This window comes from Dioscorea cayenensis, unplaced genomic scaffold (assembly GCF_009730915.1).
Source record: "Dioscorea cayenensis subsp. rotundata cultivar TDr96_F1 unplaced genomic scaffold, TDr96_F1_v2_PseudoChromosome.rev07_lg8_w22 25.fasta BLBR01000255.1, whole genome shotgun sequence".
Lineage (NCBI taxonomy): Eukaryota > Viridiplantae > Streptophyta > Magnoliopsida > Dioscoreales > Dioscoreaceae > Dioscorea > Dioscorea cayenensis.
In genome coordinates this window covers 447-19460 of record NW_024086646.1, presented here as the reverse complement: position 1 = coordinate 19460, position 19014 = coordinate 447, and the positions used below count along the sequence as shown (strand labels likewise).

General features: G+C 31.9%; 2 protein-coding genes and 1 pseudogene across 3 annotated transcripts; 2 read left to right on the top strand and 1 right to left on the bottom strand.

The window, feature by feature from the left end:
- Positions 1–575: 575 nt before the first annotated feature.
- LOC120253945 lies at positions 576–923 on the bottom strand. Its single transcript, XM_039262126.1, has one exon. It carries the CDS (start codon positions 921–923, stop codon positions 576–578), a length of 348 nt encoding a protein of 115 aa, XP_039118060.1.
- A 3023-nt stretch (positions 924–3946) lies between these two features.
- On the top strand, positions 3947–6562 carry LOC120253949 (receptor-like protein 30). 2 transcript variants are annotated; one of them, XM_039262131.1, is made up of 6 exons: positions 3947–4383; positions 5355–5408; positions 5517–5588; positions 5658–5684; positions 5953–6027; positions 6101–6562. In XM_039262131.1, the coding sequence occupies exons 2-6, from the start codon at positions 5356–5358 to the stop codon at positions 6309–6311; spliced, it is 438 nt and encodes a 145-aa protein (XP_039118065.1). In that variant the 5' UTR covers positions 3947–4383; position 5355; the 3' UTR covers positions 6312–6562. The 2 variants fall into 2 exon arrangements, 1 of the variants encoding a protein (XP_039118065.1); XR_005534474.1 differs by having other exon boundaries at positions 5355–5389; positions 5517–6562.
- A 387-nt stretch (positions 6563–6949) lies between these two features.
- On the top strand, positions 6950–9188 carry LOC120253950 (annotated as a pseudogene).
- The last annotated feature ends 9826 nt before the right edge of the window (positions 9189–19014 follow it).

The window sequence follows — 19014 nt, the reverse complement described above, 5'->3', positions numbered from 1 at the left end:
TAACACATCTTACTCTGCTTTACCTTTACTTTTTTCCTTCCTTATTTTTTTTTTAATATTTAATTATCATTCAATAATTCCACACCTAAAGTTTGATACACGTCATACATATAAATATATAATTAGTAATTAACCTTACGTGCATGTCTCTCCAATGTTTTTAACTCAAACCAAATAGAGAAAAAGAGAAAAATTGAAAAGGATTGGAATTAAATAGCTTTTAATCATGTGAAGTTAAAAGCACCATAATTTCCTCAACTGTTTCAATTACTCATGCATTTAAGTGTTCTTATGGAATTTCAACCCAAAACCCTTCTCCCTTTGATTCAATGCCCTTAACCACTTAATGTCATCATCATCACCTTAACCATCATCATTCATTAAAAGTTCTAAACTAGATCTCTTCTTCTTCTTCTTCTTCTTCTTCTTCTATCTTCTTCACAACAAGGAAGAAGATAAAGAGAAAAAGAGACAGAGATTAACTTGAAAACTCTAAAACCACAAACAAAGAAAACAACACCAACACCAACAACAGCAACAACAGTAGGAACTACTAACAGTACTACAGTGCTTGTTTAGATCTTGTTATTCTTCTTATTTTCAGTGTTGTCATTAAGGAAATCAAGAAGGGCAAGACTCTTGCACTTGGGGCACTTCGGGTCCTCTTCAGAAACCATGACATAGATCAAGCACCTTGAGCAGCCAGCAAGCACCATGGATGCTGTTTCAGGGCTGCTGGAGTAGTGTTTCATCCCTTGATCACTCTCTGATGATAAGCATGAGCTTTGTGGTGATCTTGGAGACATTGGAGATGATTTGTTTGGTGAGTTATGTTCCTCTCTCTCTCTTGATGGTCCTGCACTCCCCCTCCTTGGTGGTGATAGGTTCAGCTTCAACTCCAACTTTGGGCTCTTCCCATTCATGTTTCTTTTCTCCAATAATAACTAAACAAACATATATTCATGCACTCAAAATACTATATGAAAACTTTTATCAAATATATATATGGACATGGGCATACCTTGATGATGATGGTGATGGTGTTTGGGAAGGAGTTGTGAAGAGATGATGATGATAGTGGTGGTGGTGGTGGTCATGAGGGTTGAATGGCATTATATAAGAAGAGAGATTGAAGAGGATGAGGGGAGCTTCTTTAATACAAGCCAACAGAGGCTTTAATGGTAGTATGGTTGTTTTCCCTTCTCATCTCTCTATTCTTTTGTTTCTAGCTATTTTATTTCTAATATAGTATTTGAAAAGATTGGATGTAAATGCAAGGGCTTGATTTCTTCATGAGATGAAAGCTTAAACTTTGTTATTTATAGGCATTAATTCTTTGGACCTTGACTTGTCAAAAACTCTGAACCATATTTTAAATGGTATTAACTTCTCAACTATTTTTAGGTTTGTTTTTATATCTGTATCTCTTGTTGCATTGTGCTGTATCTTCTTCTCCTTTTTATTCCTCACTGATGAGGTTCTGACTTCTTTTAAGGTTCAAAGGTAAATGAGATGTGAAAGTGAACTGTTTCTCTTTCATTTGACTTTCTTTCTTTCTTGATTCTTATTCTTCCATTACTTGCACTTGTCATTTCAATTTCTTCAATGGGATTTATTGTTCAAAGTAAATGTAGAGAATTGAAACTCCACAAAAATTCAATGGGATTTATTGTCTTTTGCTTAGTAAATTAAATGGAGCCATGAATGCATACCACTACTTTTTATTAAATAGGACTCAACTTTCAATTCATGGATTTATGTCCTTTGTTAGACCTTTGTTTAATGAGCTTTCATTCCTTCTAATTTGGCTTGACATAAATCTAACTTTTTAAGACATGGTAGTAAATCACTGATCATATGATCATCTCATTAATTAATTCTTAACATGGTAAAAAATACTTTATTAATTACTAAAATTTTTAGAAAACATTTATTAATTACTTGCCCATGCCTTCATTTAACTTAATTTAAAATCTTCAACTAATTACAAATGAATGAAAAACATAAACAAAACTCAGTATGGTGAGCTTTTAGTGTCATATTTTGTGTGCAAGAAAGGGCCCATATATATATATATATATTTATGCTGGCTTTTAAGACTGGTTGTTGACACAAAACTGATATATTCTTGATTTTTATCAGACTTTGTGTTCCTTTGACTTGAGTCATATACATATTATGAAGTCAAGATCCAGTCAACAGATTAAGTTCATTGGAATTCAACACTCCAACGCGTCTGATGAAAGTCAGATCTTATGCTTTCATGGTCCCAATTCATCAAAGCTAGCTTTGGCATTTCAGTAGCTTGAATTAATTAGATAGATGCAGATGCATAGATGCATAAATGGGAACATATGCTTGCCTCGTTGCTCATTGTTGATGAACTCATTATTGGATACTCACTACAAGAAAAATCCTATATCGGCACGAAAAAATTAGCACAGGAAAAAAAATCGTGACAATTTGTCACAACATCTGATATGAAACTAACTAATTGTGTCAAATATATAATTTTTTTAAAATATTATTTTTAATTCGGATTCAAAATCTAGTCTAGAATATACTGAATTTGATAAATTTAGCATGATCGAGTCATTGAAAGCTAAAATGTATTTTTTTATTTTAAAATAATTTATTAATATTGTGCCAAATATCGTGCCAAAAACCTACATATAATAATATATTAATATCGTGCCAAATGTCGTGCCAAATTACAAATATAACAGTATATTAATAGCGTGCCAAATACCATACTAATAAACGAAAAATATAATAATATATTTATACCATGCCAAATACCGCGCCAAAAATATAAATATATTAATATATTAATACCATGCCAAATACCGTACAAAAAATATAAATATAATAATATATTAATATAGTGCGAAATAGCATGCCAAAAAATAAAAATATAATAATATATTTATACCGTGTCAAAAATATAAATATATTAATATATTAATAATGTACCAAATAATGTCCCAAAAATATAAATATAATAATATATTAATACCGTGCCAAATACCATGCCAAAAAACCCAAATATAATAATATATTTATATCGTGCCAAATACCGTCCTAAAAATATAAATATAATAATATATTAATTCCGTGCTAAATACCATGCTAAAAATATAAATATAATAATATATTAATCTCGAGTTAAATAACGTTCCAAAAATATAACAATATTATAGACCAGGTAAAAAAAAAACATTGTATGTGGGATGGTTCTCTCTTCATTGTATGTGTATGTATACATACACATGTCATGACAACCGTAAGTTAAAAAACTACAGTATTTCATCACAAAATCCCGATCTTGATGCAAGTGAATACATGAATTTCCAAATGAATCTATCATCACTTCATCACAGAATCCCAATCTCGATTCAAACTCACGATCGATTAAATAACTTTTCTTCCCATTTTCGGGTACTTTTTCGTCATTTATCGCACTCATCTCAGACTTACGTTTATTTCGTATCTAGATTAGGCAGCTAACTTTCAATTTGATTGCACCGATGAGCCATTTGGGGGTTTTCCGATGAAGCTAGCGTGAGCCGCCGGATCGCTTGCGTGGTCACTAATAATCCACGTCATTTGCACCGTGGAAGATGCCATGCGCCAAGAGGTCAACTATCCTACGTGGCATCCTACGTGGCCATATTAAAGGCCAGCTGTTGACCTTGCTGACATGGCATCTTCCACGAGTGCAAATGACGTGGATTATTAGTGGCCACGCAGCGATCCGCGCCACATCGACTAACCTTCATCGGAAAACCCCAAATGGCTCATCGGTGCAATCAAATTGAAAGTTAGTGCCCATTTAGATACAAATTGAATGTTAGTGCTCAAATTGAAATAAGAGTAAACGTTAGTACTCAACTGAGAAAATTACCCTCCCATTTTCTCTCCTTCTTCTTCCTCTCTCAGACTCTCTCTCTCTCTCTCTTTGTGAAACCCTCTTGAGAAAGTTTGAAGAGCTTCTTGTTTGTCGTAAATCCTCGCATTCGTGTGCTGCTTTGTATCTCCATCTTCTTCTGATCTCGTAGTATCTCTTCATCTTGGAGTTGATTAGATCTCGATTTGTGAAACCCTTGAAGTTTGTGCTTGATCGAAGTACCTTTCTTTGGTTTTTTCATCGATTGAATTGTTTTAGGGCTTTCGGTTTGATGCATTAAGGTGTTTGATCTCGTGTTTTGATGTGTTTGTCATGATTTGTGGTATTTAGGGTTGGAATTTGTTAAGAGCTCAAATTCTCGCTCCTCCCTACCCCTTAATTTGCACAGCCACATCCCTCCAACCGCTCCTACAAAAGCACAAAAAGAAAGGAGCAAGACTTCTTTCCACCGAAGCCACCTCAACATTAATTAAGAGGTAATTTTCTTTGTTCACTATACCTTGCAATGAGGAAAAAATAATTAATGTACATTTACATGATATGATAGGTGTGTATATAATATAATATACATATATAAAGAATGGTTAGCTAGAATAGATGAGGACTGACTGTGATAGTAATGGTGTTTGAAAAAAAAAATCTATAAAAAAGACATTTTTGAAGAAATCCTTGTTTTTGCTTACCACCTTGACAGAAACTAGAATTCAGATAAACTCATATGTATATATATATTCTTGTGAAACCTGTAGGCTAACTAGAATGAGTTACTAAGTTAATTGTTAACTTGATGATATTGAGGTTTCATTGGAGTTTTATTGTTTAAACTGGTTCTACATGCATAACAATTTAATTGATGATATTAAACTTCGGAGTTTTGATTTCAAGGTTGGATTATGGTGTGTTTGTTCTCAAATTCTAGGTCCTCACATTAGTTACTTACCTTTGTTGGTACCTCTTTTGAAACCCTATTTTAGTAGTACGCTTCCTCTGGGCGTTGACACTTATGAATGATTGGGATTGTTTCATTTAATTAATTCTTTTGAAACCTTATCAAGAAATGACTGATTGGGATTGTTTCAGTTAATTAATGCTTTGGAGTACACTTATGAATTTGATTTCTTGGTACTGAGTCAGGGCTTATCAGTTTCTAGTCTTAGCAGATAATGTGCTGCATGGATTTAAGTTGTATACTATAGGTTGAAAAGATTTTAGTAGTAATTTAGGATTTAATCAATTAAAAAATATTGAAATTGCAGTAAAACTTGGGGTGCATTTATTAAACTTGGGGTACAAAAGAATTCAGATAAATTGCAGTTTCCAATATTCTGGACTCTTGCATATCAGAAATAATTAAACTGCATTCTGGATGATGATCACCAGAAAATCATGTTATCAACTTGAATTTTTTTCTTAAATTTAATTATTACTATTGTTATTATTTTGGCAGGATGACTTCAAAAATAGAGAATAAAGGATATACAGGTCAATCACTTCACTTTTTGTATGTTTGCAATATCTAATTCTTCTGTATTTTCTCTATATATGTGTAAGCTCTATATATCAAAGCTAAATTACTATACTTAGTTTTAACATCTTTGACATGCACCAGGATTGTCAACAACAATAACTTCAATGGAAGCATTCCTTCAACACTGAACCTAGTGCCGACATTAGAGGCTCTATAAGTTTATCTAAAGAGAAATTAACAAATGCAATGCATTGAGATTTACTACTTGAAACATTCTAACAAGCGTCTCGATCGAAATAAATTAACCGGGCAAGTACCTCCCACCCTTAATAGCCTTGCTAGCATCAAAGAACTGTGAGAAGAAATATTTTTGTTGAAAACTTTATAATGTTTCATGTAAATAATATACGATCAGTGATCATTGTTTCCATTTCTGGTATTTATCGAATAATATGTTATCTGGTCCTTGCCAAACTTAATTGGAATGAATGCACTCTCTTATGTGTAAGTGCTAGATTTTCAGTGATTTCTGAATCACTTTGCTGATTTTTTTTAATAATTAGTTTTTTGCTTTCAGGGACTTGAGTAACAATTCCTTTGGTGCATTAGACGTGCCTTCATGGTTCTCAACCTTGCCATCTTTGACAACACTGTACATCACTCTCTCTTTCTCTGGATTATTCATTCAACTTAATATTTCTAATGTGCATATGTTTAAACTGCAGATTACTCAAAAAACACATGTTCAAGGCCAGGTACCAGCACAACTATATAGTTTTTCACCATTACAGACTGCGCAAGTCTTGGTCTTCTTCCAATGTTCATTTATCTAATAAGTATAGTCTTGCATTAACTAACTACAAGGAATACAAACGGCTAAAAAATAACTCATTATCAATGCAAGTCTTGGTCTTCTTCGAATGTTCATTTATCTAATGAGTATAGTCTTGCATTAACTAACTACAACGAATACAAACAGCTAAAAATATTAAACTAGGGATTGTTCAAGGCCAGGTACCAGCGCAACTATTTAGTTTTTCATCTTTATTCACATGACATTATATCTACATTGCACGGATACAAAGAAACAAACAAAGCCAATTCACTTCAGTAACAGTACCACTAGACCCATGGACACCGTCACACATCTTGAACCCCTTATTATTATTATTATTATTATTATTATTATTATTGTGTGTGTGTTTTATTATTATTATCACAACAAAGTAACAAACAAAGCAGACAAACGAGTTTGAGAAACTAAACAGAGAAGCATTGTCAACGGATCCTCAACCACATACCACAAACCGAGCCCCGAGTTTAATAGGAAGTCAAAGAGGAGGCTAGAAGCTTCCCCAACAGTTAATCTTCTGGTAACTACATTCACTTTCCCCCAAGACATGCCTTCTCTTTCATTCCTACGATTCAAAATGCATTCAATATCTAGTCTCGTCTATTAATTAATATATATATATATATATATATATATATATATATATATATATATATATATATATGCATGTCATACAGTTGCATATAATATCAGCAATGTTAATTGGCTATATATATATATATATATATGACTAATGAAGTTATAAATCTATTGAACAATTGCTTGGATGGATGACGCTCCTTATACAGACTTCAGGACACCACTAATATCTTATTGCTATTTCTAGTTTGGACTCTACCTTTCGTGGGCGATGATAATGTATCATGTTTCTTTTGTCTTCTTTATTTTATCTGTTGTACTTTTATGAATTGTTGTACTATTATTTGCTTATAATGAAGCAAATAATAAGGTCTTCGGCGATGAGGGTTGATCTTGTTGAGAGTGTTGATGAGGAAGCTGACGTTGGAGGTCGGAAGAGGGAGGTCAGTTTCAGCTGCCAGAGATGGCGACCTTCAGGAAGCCAAGGCCCTCTTGGAATACAATCACCGACTTGCCCGGTATTCCACCTTTGGTGTTCCGAATTCGCCTTTGCATTATTCGGCTGCACAGGGCCACAATGAGGTTACTGATTATCAATGCTTTGCCACCATTTGATTTGGTGTGCCAGATATGGTTTTCTTTTATTTGATGAGTTCCTTCCTTCTGCTTCCTCAGATTGTCACTCTTTTGATTGAGTCTGGTGTTTATATAAATCTTCAAAATATTTGTGGTCAGGTAAAGCTTTGATCTTTTCCTTGTTCAATCTTATGTATGGTATGAACTCTATGCTCTGGTTTATTTATTTTCATTGTCAGATGCTGAATTTATAAGAAGACCATGTTTGCTTTCATTTGATTGAGTTCCAATAATGATATAACAATATCATGTTACTATCAGACTACTTAAATGCAAGCATGTCAATATGGTCACTGGGAGGTTGTTGAGACTCTAATCCTTTTCAGAGCCAACGAAAGTGATTCTGATGAGTTATCATTGTTCTTTTTGTTGATAATGCTGATGTCGAATGACTTCTTTTATTACACTTCTCATGCAATATATGGGCATTGGATTTTAGATTAACAGAATGGATTATCTTAATGGTGGAACCGCTTTCCACTTTGCAGCTCTAAATGGTCATGCTCGCTGTGTTCGCCTTCTACTGGTTGACTATGTGCGGAGCATATCTATTTTTGGCATATTATGAGGATGAGGTCAGGTCAAGAGACCTCTACATCAAAATTTGATGAAGAGTATGTGGAATTCTCTGCTCCTCATCCACATCAAATTTATTTTTGATAAATTCTTACATCACTTTCTTCTAATTTTTCCTTGGCAGTGCTCTAGTTAAGATAGCTAACAAAAAGGCTGATGGTGGCGTCACTGCCCTCTACATGGCTGCGCTGAATGGACATGCTGAGACTGTTCACTTACTTTTGGATCTTTATGCTTCTATCACTGAGGTCACAGTTGAAGATGGGCCTACTATTGATCTTATAGGTTTGTATACTTCTTAACGAGGCTTTGTTGATCCTTTGAAGTTCTCATCCTTTATTTCTAATCCGTATATTTGTTCTTTCTCTTTGATTTATCAAACTGATCTTACAACCTTTTAGACATTCTTGCATGGTTGATATTTAGGTGCTTTTTGCTGAAGTTAATATGTCGCATGCAGGGGAAGACTATGCTAATGGACATGTTCACTGTATTAGCTTTATGTTTTATTCTCATCACTAATTGTATGTTAGATCCAAACACTTGAGTGAATTCTTTTGATGTTAAGCAGAACAAGTTCAAGTTATATATCATGAAATGCATGCAATACATTGCTTTGTAGTAGGACCGAGTTCAAGGTTTTGAATTTTATCAGCTTCTGCATTGATTTTTGTTAGGAATTTGAAACGAAGGTGGGTGTTTATGATGTTATTAATGCCTTTTTTTAAGGTGTTTGTAATGGCTCGTGAATGGGTTCTCGGTTGCCGGATCATAAGATATTGGAAATGGTCCTTGATAAGCTACAGAATGTGGTGTTAGTATTTGCCTCTGATTTGTGTTGAAAGATATATATATTTTTGATTGTTTGTGTGTTGTGGCAGGAAGGACCCTTATGGAGTGTTTGCAGAGCTTGTTGATCCGAAAGAGGTCTGTAGGGAAGTGTGGAGTTGTTGGTGAGTTTTGAAGGGTGTGTTGATCCTGATTTTTTGTTGGTGGTTTTATTTTTTGCACCTCCCTGGTTATCATGATGTGATTGAAAGCTTGCCTTAAGGACTCATAGCTCTCCACCCTGAGATTAAGGAATTGCTTTACAGTCTTGTAAAAAACTCACTGCACAAGTGAGCACTAAAATTATTATTAATTCATTGGATGTTTTGTTATTCATTTCATTCAACTTCTACTTAGTTTGTCGAGTTATGTCTTTTTAAAGTTGTGATTTTCGTAAAATTTTTGTTCATTTTGCCTGTAAAGCAATATAAAACTATAGAATATATTTTAATAAAATTAATTTCATATAAATTATTTTTTTCACAGACAAAAATGTGCCGAAAGCTGTAACAAAAAAATTTTGCTAAAAATTGTGCCAAATACCATAAAAAAATAGTATATAAAATCATGCTAAAAAACCATGCCAAATACTGCACCAATAAAACATTGCCAAAAACAGTGAGAAATATGGGACCAAAGTCTGTGCAAAAAATTGATGTTAATGTTTGGCACAACACTAAAAAATCGTGCTAAAAACAGTGACAAGGTTTGGCACGGTATAAAAAGACGGTGTCAAAATGGATTTGTGACTATTCTATAGCCACGATTATTTTTTGGTGCTAAATGCAGTGCCAAAGTTAATTTGGCACGATTTTTAAACCCATTTATGTGCCAATTGTACCATGCCGATTTATGATTTTTCTTGTAGTGACTATACTTTGCCTTATGTTTTCGACAACTATATATGTACCTTTCTCTCTTTAAATTTGATGTCACATTGAAGCTAGTACAGACTGAGTTCCAGGCAAAGCCTCACCTTTGGTAGTGTTTGGATAGTGGGATATTGTATTCTATGGATGGGGATATCCATGTTTAAGTGTTTGGTTGGAGGGATTTAATAGTAAGGATAGAGATTGTTTAGTGTTTGGTTAGAGGGATAAGGATATGTAAAGTTTTGGGTATCCATTTTTGAATGTTTGGTTGGGTGGATATGGGAGTGATATCATAACCTTATCCATGAGGGGAGGGGGTGAAGTTACCCTTTATTTAATTAATAATTTTTTAAAATATTTTGAAATTGTTTAATTAAATTCAATTATAGTGGATGATTAGAGAAATTTATTTTTTAAAATATTTTAAGTAAATATTTGATTTAAATAATGGATAATAATAGATGAATTTTTATTTATTTAGCATGAAATTTTTTTAAAAGGATTATTAAAGAATAACATAGCAATTTATTATTTAACTTGATTTTTCTAATTGAATTTAATTAGTTTAAAATATTGAGATAATCTTTTAGACTGTAGTAATTAATAAAATCATAATGTAAAGAAACAAAAATTTAACTTAATTATCGTACCTAATGACAAAATGATTATGCCTTAAGACAATGAAAACATTAGCATTACAACAATTCAATAAATCTCAAAATAGAGTTCCAATCTGATAGCATTACACATTAATAACAAATCCAACACCATAAGTGAAGCTATAAGTTTACAATCAAGTTATAAAAAACACATGCAAAACACTACAAGAATATCTGGTGGTCCTACAAGCTCCTCTGCCATGTACTGGCAGAGAATATCTGGTGCGCCCAAGAATTTGAATGTTCTAGTCTCACTATATGCATAATATGAATAAACTTTAGGCACATCACGTGTTGAGTAACCAACTTCAGTAAGCACTACAAGAAAAATCCGCGCCAAATTGATTTTGGCACCGTATTTGGCACCGAAAATTAATTATGCCTATAGAATGGTCACAAATAAATTTTGGCACCGAAAATTAATTATGCCTATAGAATGGTCACAAATAAATTTTGGCACCGTCTTTTAATACCATGCCAAATTTTGTCACATTTCTGGCACCGTTTTTTTTACTATTGTGCCAAATATTACCATTGATTTTTGGCACGGACTTTGGTTCCATATTTGGCACGTTTTTATTGATTCAATATTTGGCACGGTTTTTTGGCACGATTTTATATACTATATATTTTTTTCATGATATTTGGCACAATTTTTGGCAAAATTTTTTGTTATGGCTTTGGGCACGCTTTTGTTTATTCTGTAAAAAAATAATTTATATGAAATTAATTTTATTTAAATTTTCTTGAATTACACCAATCAAATTTTTTTTGAATCGCTAATTAAAAATCATTTTATTGAATTAACAATACATACACATTCCTTTAATCAAGTTCTTCAACATCTTCTGACTAGCAATAAAAACACTATGGCTGATGGATTGTTTGAAAATACTAGACAATGTAGAGAATACAAATATAATATTGTTCACAATGAGCTTAATGGCTAGAAACATTACAAAAGTCCTGAAGATGTATAAGAGGACCTTAGTTGATGCAATCCTTCATTCATCAATCTCTAATGGCTTAAAATGCTTCCCATACAAAAGATATGTCCCAATGCTAAACAAACAGCCCATACATATTTTAGTTTTCTTGCGACAATCTTGTATTATTTTAAATGCGAATCAAACATATATTATAATAAAATTATATAATGATATGACGCCTTAATTAATTGTACCTTCCCATATCTTTGGCCTTGATTTGACCAGTGTTAACTCTCAATGAATGCATGTAAGCCGTGGCCTTTTGAAGGCTAGTGGTGCTTCAACAATGATGATCGGAGAGCCTATTTGAAGCTCTGAGTGCCCACCTGAAAATAATTATAATATCAATTGTGAGAAAACAACAACTGAACAAACGATAAAAAAAAAAATTTGAAAGGGAAGGAACCACCTATAGTACTAGCAATATAAAACCATGCAAGAAACTAAATAAAAAATATGGGCAAGGAATTTAAATAATTACAATGGCACACATCAACGCATTCCAAAACCTGCTTGGTGAAGAAAATTCAACCAGTAATTAGATAATTCTATTCTTAAAAATACATCAACATTGTGTCATCGATAGAAGAAAATAGTTAAAAGAAAATATAGTAAGCTAACTGCAAGAGTTCATATTTAATATAGCTCAATGTTTCAAATACACAAAGAAATTCAGATACCTAGAGGAGCTTGTTAGATACAAACATGCCCTCTTATAATTTGAAGCATCAACATGTTCAACCAACAAATCAAGATCTTAAACCTGAAATAGATCAGGAATGCATAGATGACAAGTTTAACATATAATAACCATGAAGAGTGGTTGCAACTTACCTCCATCAGAAGCTTCCAGCTCGGCCTTATCTGCAATAATAACACATCCTTGATAAGAAAGAAATTATACATAGTATACACGTATACACATATACACGGTAATCACAAAAAAGTATCGGTAAAGATAAAATAAAGCCCAGAAATTTAACAAAGCTAAAGATATAATGGCAAGAAAATAGTAACGGTAATCACAAAAAAAAATGAAATAACAAGATCATACATAGTATACACGTATACACATATACATCCATATAAGATGTACATATAAACAGATAGGTATGTGCATATGCATAGGTTATGTATAATACGAGTCAAATTCAAGGGTTTCTTGGAGTACCCAACAGGTTAATGTCCGATGTAGCTAAAAGGGTCCTTTGACCAGACAAAACTCAAAGATACCTATGGAAGTATTCCTTTTCAAATATATAATTATAGATATAATAAAAAAACATAAAGAGAGGCAAGAGAGGTTTGGGGTATAACTTGTCAGCAGGTCACAGATGAATGTTTTCAAAAAAATAAAAATAAATAAATAAATAAATAAGGTAAAACATGAATGAATGGATGAATTCCTATACAAGGTAAGAGAGCTAATGCGCCTTAGAAGATTAGAATTTGAAAATCATGTCATAAAAATCCACACAATTAGAATATTGGAATACATAGGTTGTCAAGCTCACACACATTAGCATGTAGTATGCTGCAAGGAGAAACCAAATGATAGTCCATAAATGCATTGCAAGAGTTGAGAAAAACCCTTGTTGTCACATGTATTTTAAAAAAATCTACCCAAGGCAGCATGCTGTTTTTCAGTACTTATTTCTCTTTTTAATCTCCTTTGACTAACAGACTTAGCCCAATAAATTTTTAACTTAATGTAAGACATCTTGCTTGGAGTATCAGAAGACAAAAAATTGAAAAGCTAAATCGAAAAGAGGAAAAAGAGTTCATGCGTAAAACAATGAACTCACCTAAGAAACCCTTGAGATACTCTATTTGGAACATTTGCAAGAACTTCGAGATACCCATAAGCATACTCCACTCTTTGATTTTCTGCAGACCAATATTTATTGCTCAAAATATATTTCTCTAATTATTTAAAACAATTATCACAATACAGAACAAGCATGAAAAACCCTTTTTACTTATAAGAGCAGGCATTCCAAAATCCAGCATATAAAGATGATAACTAGCTAAGAAACCAATAATGTGAAGTATATCACCAATAATCTTCATAAAATGATGAACTGGTTGGCATTTGGATGCCCATCTTTGAGTACTCTCAAGTTTAAAGTTCACTATCAACCAATTGAAATTTTATAAGAATTTTCAATTTGAATGTGTATCAATGCATTTAAAAGTCCTACATGTGGAACAATTATAGTGTACAATAATTATAATATCACATGCAAAGTTTACTTTATTAATGTAACTGGCAGTGAATCATTATCATTGTTTCTTTCAATCATCCTGAAATTTCAAACAAACAGAACACCTACATATAGACATAAAAAATTGTTGTGTTATCCCCACCTATGATGAAGAACATGCTAGTACATGCATGCATATTACTTTTGCATTATATCTAATAGAAAGGAACAAGGGTCGTTTTGTATGCAGACAAAGACATGTCAACAAATACTTGTCAAGATTTATAACTAGATGAACATCTGAAAAACATAGTAGAAAACTTATATAGTTAGGTGAAACTCCATAATCTTTAGAAAGAGAATGGAATCCTTAGCCAAACAAACTAACCCACATCATATTCTTTTGCAGATTAACACTTATCCTTGAAAAGGAAACATTTTTACAATATAAAAATATGATGGCAATGAAGACAAGATCAGGAATTATTGGTTTCATTAAAGGCTCTCACCAAGACCTGATGGGCATTGGCTGAGAACTGTCTTGCATTTTTCCAAAATGAAGAAATTTGCATGTTCACCTTGCTGAATAAGTGACCAACAGCTACTTTGAATGACACTTCAAGCAAGAAAACATTAAAGAAATTCATTAGAAATTGTAGCATTATTTTAACATAGAAATAACAATCACAAAATTTTGTTGGTGGAAACAAACTCCACCAACAGAAGTAATCAAAAGCTAACCATTAAAAATGGTCATATTGAGTCATAGACAATTCTCTCTCCCTCTTAGCTCCATGAGCTCTTTTTAATGTTGAGCTTTGAAAACATAACTACATGCATCACGGACTGGCCATAACCAACCTCTTTTGGGGGGAGAACAAAAACTTTGTTAATTTTTTAAATAAAAAAAATAATCATCACCAAATCCATACAAGCATTAGGCCAGCACACAACACTAGAAATCAAATGAATTCTAAGTAAAAGTTTCAAATCCGTGCATTGCATTTCATGGATGCTTTCCTATGGTTATATATATATATATATTATAACACTAATTTTAAAATTTTAGAGGTGTTTTCGAGTACTGCGATTTTTATGGTATGACTGAGTAAATCAGAGAATGTATACATAAATACAATGAATTTGTATTTATTAATCAGTACAACAATTTTATTTTCTAATGCATTTTTTGACTATTTATTTTTGTAGTGACTTACTTATCTAAAGCTTATTTCCAAGGGATTCAACAAAGTCATTTAAATATATAAGCAAAACAAACAAACACACATTAAAAAGAATAAAAAATAAAAAATATACATAAAAAGCGGATCTTTCCCTTTCAACCCAATGAGTCGTTAGCGAGTGAATCATTTAGTAAAAATGTTCTAAAATAAGCAAATTAACAATATTAACTAGCAATGAACAAGTTAACTAATCTGAGTAATCCTATCCTCCCTCTACATCTACACAAGAATTTTACAGAAGAATAAGAAAACTCAGTGACAAATGATCATGCAATAAAGAAAATGTGATAGTTAAGTATGCAGTATAGATGAGTAGACTAAATGCTTAGTAAGTATCCACCTCATAAGAACTATGGAAATGTTTGTTTGTGCAATTATCTAAAATAATCCTTGTAACTCGGAGAATCTGAAGAACAACCTCCCTAGGAAAAAGGGAATCTTCTTTCAAAAAGTTGTCCTCAAGTTGCAAATCTTTCCTTGACTTTATGTATTTCTCAAAGAAAGAGTCAAAATGATTAAAAAGTTCAAACCAATGATGAAAATCACCCTGCATAAGGCTAAAACACAATTATTAGATAACTCAGAGCACATTAAAGCAAAGCAAGAGGGAACAGAGATAAAAGAATATCTTATCAAATTACCAAGCAAAACCTTTTAATGGTTCTTCAATATTCTCAAGAGGAGTTGCAACAACAACGCTGATAAAGGATTTTATTTTTGGGGGTTGAAGGAAAATAAACAAGTCAACAGAAAACTAATTCATCAATACATGGACAAAAGCAAAGAAAAAGGTAACAAACTCCAACTAAGAAACAAGAGAATCAAATTTTAGTTTGTGATGAAATAAATATTTGGGTAGCATAAACGAAATAAATATATTACACAAGATGGATCAAAGAAGAGAAAACTAGAACTTTAAATGTAATAACAATAATTTAAAAAGAGAGAGAGAGAGAGAGAGAGAGAGAGAGAGAGAGAGAGAGAGAGAGAGTAAATGCCCATATGATAAAATGTCTCAATAAAAGGCCAAAAAAAGAACATAAATGAAAATACCAAACAATTGAATTAAGGTATACTAAAATATGTGTCATAAGAATCACTGAAGGAACATCATTTAAAGTCAAATTTAATCCACCAACTGTTGATATAGCATTTTGTTTTGAAGTACATAACCGACAAATAATATTCAACATCTGAAGAATAATTTGTGAAAAGCAACTTCCTACCCTGATTCTACAATCAGCCCCCTCATATATATTGTACAAAAGCACCAACTAAAGATACCACGAAAATAGGCCATCGGGTTAGCCCTCAACGAAAACGCCATTCACATGGTTGTTATGTGAACCACAAACTACTATTCTTTGCTTACTTCCACCCATAGATTCCTCAGCAGATGTCAGTTCACTACAGACACATTTCTGACAATCTCAATTTTCTGCATAAGGTGTGCAATCTTATTGAAAAGCCACAAACCTAAAAAAGAGTTTTTATTTGAGATAATTAATTAAATTCTACAAACATTTGTCATTTAAAAATACTAAGCAAGTAATGATAGGCACAACCTCATCATTTGCAACTCAGCTACTGTTATTATCATTTGAATATTACAGTTTCTAAACTATACAATCCAAATAAGCTTAACTATTCTTCAAATAGTATGTTCATGACTCTTTGGACACCATCATCCTTGGATCTACTCTCATAACTCAACACTATCTAGGTCCTTCCACCTAAGCTCATCCTCAGATAATCTCTCCTTTGTTTCAAAAATATACCTCCATAACAAACAACATAATCTTACATGTTGAGAATCTCCTTTCAAATGAATATACTCTATGCAGTCAAATTAAGCATCACAAGGCAAGATCCAACTCAGATTCACCCTAGATCCTGATCTTTTAATTAAGATTTGACGTTTCAATTTTGGGTAGATTCCATTTTCATAATATATATATATATATATATATTCTAGCTTTAGTGTGTTCTCCAAGTCTATTGGGATTGCAATAGTTTCTTAACTTCATGTATCAGTCTATTTGTAAAAATAAAAATAAAAATACCAAGGAAGAATAAAAGCCAAAACAACAAAATAATAATGATTATAAGTATCAGATTTGGTACTTTAAATGACACTTGGCACATGTTCCTACAGCATCTTAAGGCCAAATTGCTTAACTTGAGTGAGTATTTACTATCATGTGTTCCCTTTTATTTATAAGGGATTTCTACACACAAATGAAGTAGCCAAAGCAAATCAAGCTAATGGAAAAAGAAATCATTACTAATTTAATCCAATCACAGAAACCAATTAAAGAAAAGGTTTACCTAATGGTTACTGGCACATCTACCATAGCCTTTTTGGCTAGTGCACTGTACCCTGACTCAAATTCCTACAAATAAATAAATAAATACATATATAAATAATAATAATAATAAATAATAATAATAATAATAATAATAATAATAATTTCCATAGTCTTGTTTTGAGTTTTCACCTGCAAACAAATTTCACAAATAGTGTTCCCTTTCTCTTCACACCATCTCTGTATACATCCTCTATGAGGAAACTAAATACAAAAAAAAAACCAAAATAACTACAACATTTCATAACTTAAAAAAAACCAAAACTTTCCAATAAATTAATGAATAAATTGTTTATATATAAAAAAAATATAATGTATGTCCTAATAGAACCAAATGTCTTAATGTAACCCAAATCTCAATTTAATTTAAATTCTAATATATTATATATTTAGAATTAAAATTTAATTATCTTAATCTTAATCTTAATTGATTATTTGGTTGTGTTGGACTAGAATGTAAATCCCGAGGCAAATAAAAAAATAATATAAATTACAAAATTGCCCCTGAGATCATATCTCGAGGCAAAATGCGAATTACAAAAAAAAAGAGCATGGGTCGTGTGAGACAAAACAGGTGATTTGCATGTAAAAATCTAAAAATGAATAATTTATGCATTTATAGCCATATAAAAGATATCCAAAAGACAGGGGTTCACCATGCATGCAAATTCACGATGAACGAAAATGATTAAAAAAAAGTATAATAAATAAAATAGAAATATTGCATGGGAAGTACGTAATGGCTACTTTGTTTCTTAGTAGGACATGCAAAACTCAATGAGAGGAGGATCATTAATTTGTTTGGCCCACCATGAAAGAGACACTTACAAAAATTAAAAGAAATATATATAAAAATAAAAATAATAAAAAAATAATAATGCACCTGGAATTTCCAAAATGAGAAGCATGCATAAAAAATAATAATAAAATAATAAATAAATAAATAAAAATATTAAAAAATATAAAAATGAGAAACATGCATAGACCCATCATTTAAAAAAAGAGAGTGACAAGTATGCATAAAAAAATAATAAAAAAAATAAAATTAAAAAAATATATAAAATATAATAAAAAAAAATAGAAGCATGCCATAAAATAAAATAAAAGAAATATATTAAAAAGTGAAAGCATACGTTCAGTAACAATAAAAATAATTCAAAAGAATGGGTTCTATGTAATAGCATGCATGGTTGTTTTGTATTTAAAAAAAAAAAAAACCGTACATGACCAAAACATCTCATAAGTTCAAGCAGGAAGCTTAATTGAAGGGTAAGCAACGGTGGTGAGTTTGGCTTCATGGGAACATTTAATATATGCATATATATATAAAATGTTTCTAAACCTGGATCCCAATGATTAGTTCGAAATGGTTAATGAAAAGAATAGTGATGATGTTGATTAAACAAGAAAAAGATGGTGACTACAATGATACAAACCATGAAGAGGACTATGGGATGTGCAACAATATAAAAAAAGAGGGTTTGAACAATATATCAAACACTGATGACATGTTGTTATCCTTTTTGCTATTAGAGCAATGACAAAATTACTCGGTCCGAAACAATAACAAGAATGTTCAATTCAAGGGAATGGTAAATTTTAGAATATATATGGAAGATGAAAATGATATATATATATATATATAGAGGATGCATCCTCTGTCAACGTTCACAGAAATGTAATCTGTGAGCGTTGATATAGGGACCGTTGATTTCAATCAACGGCGACTGCATCAATACGTGAATGTAATATTTGTGCACTGTATTTATAAGCGCGGTAAAAAGTGGGATGCATGGTATTTTGATCCGAACAGGTCAATCAATCTCAAGACGC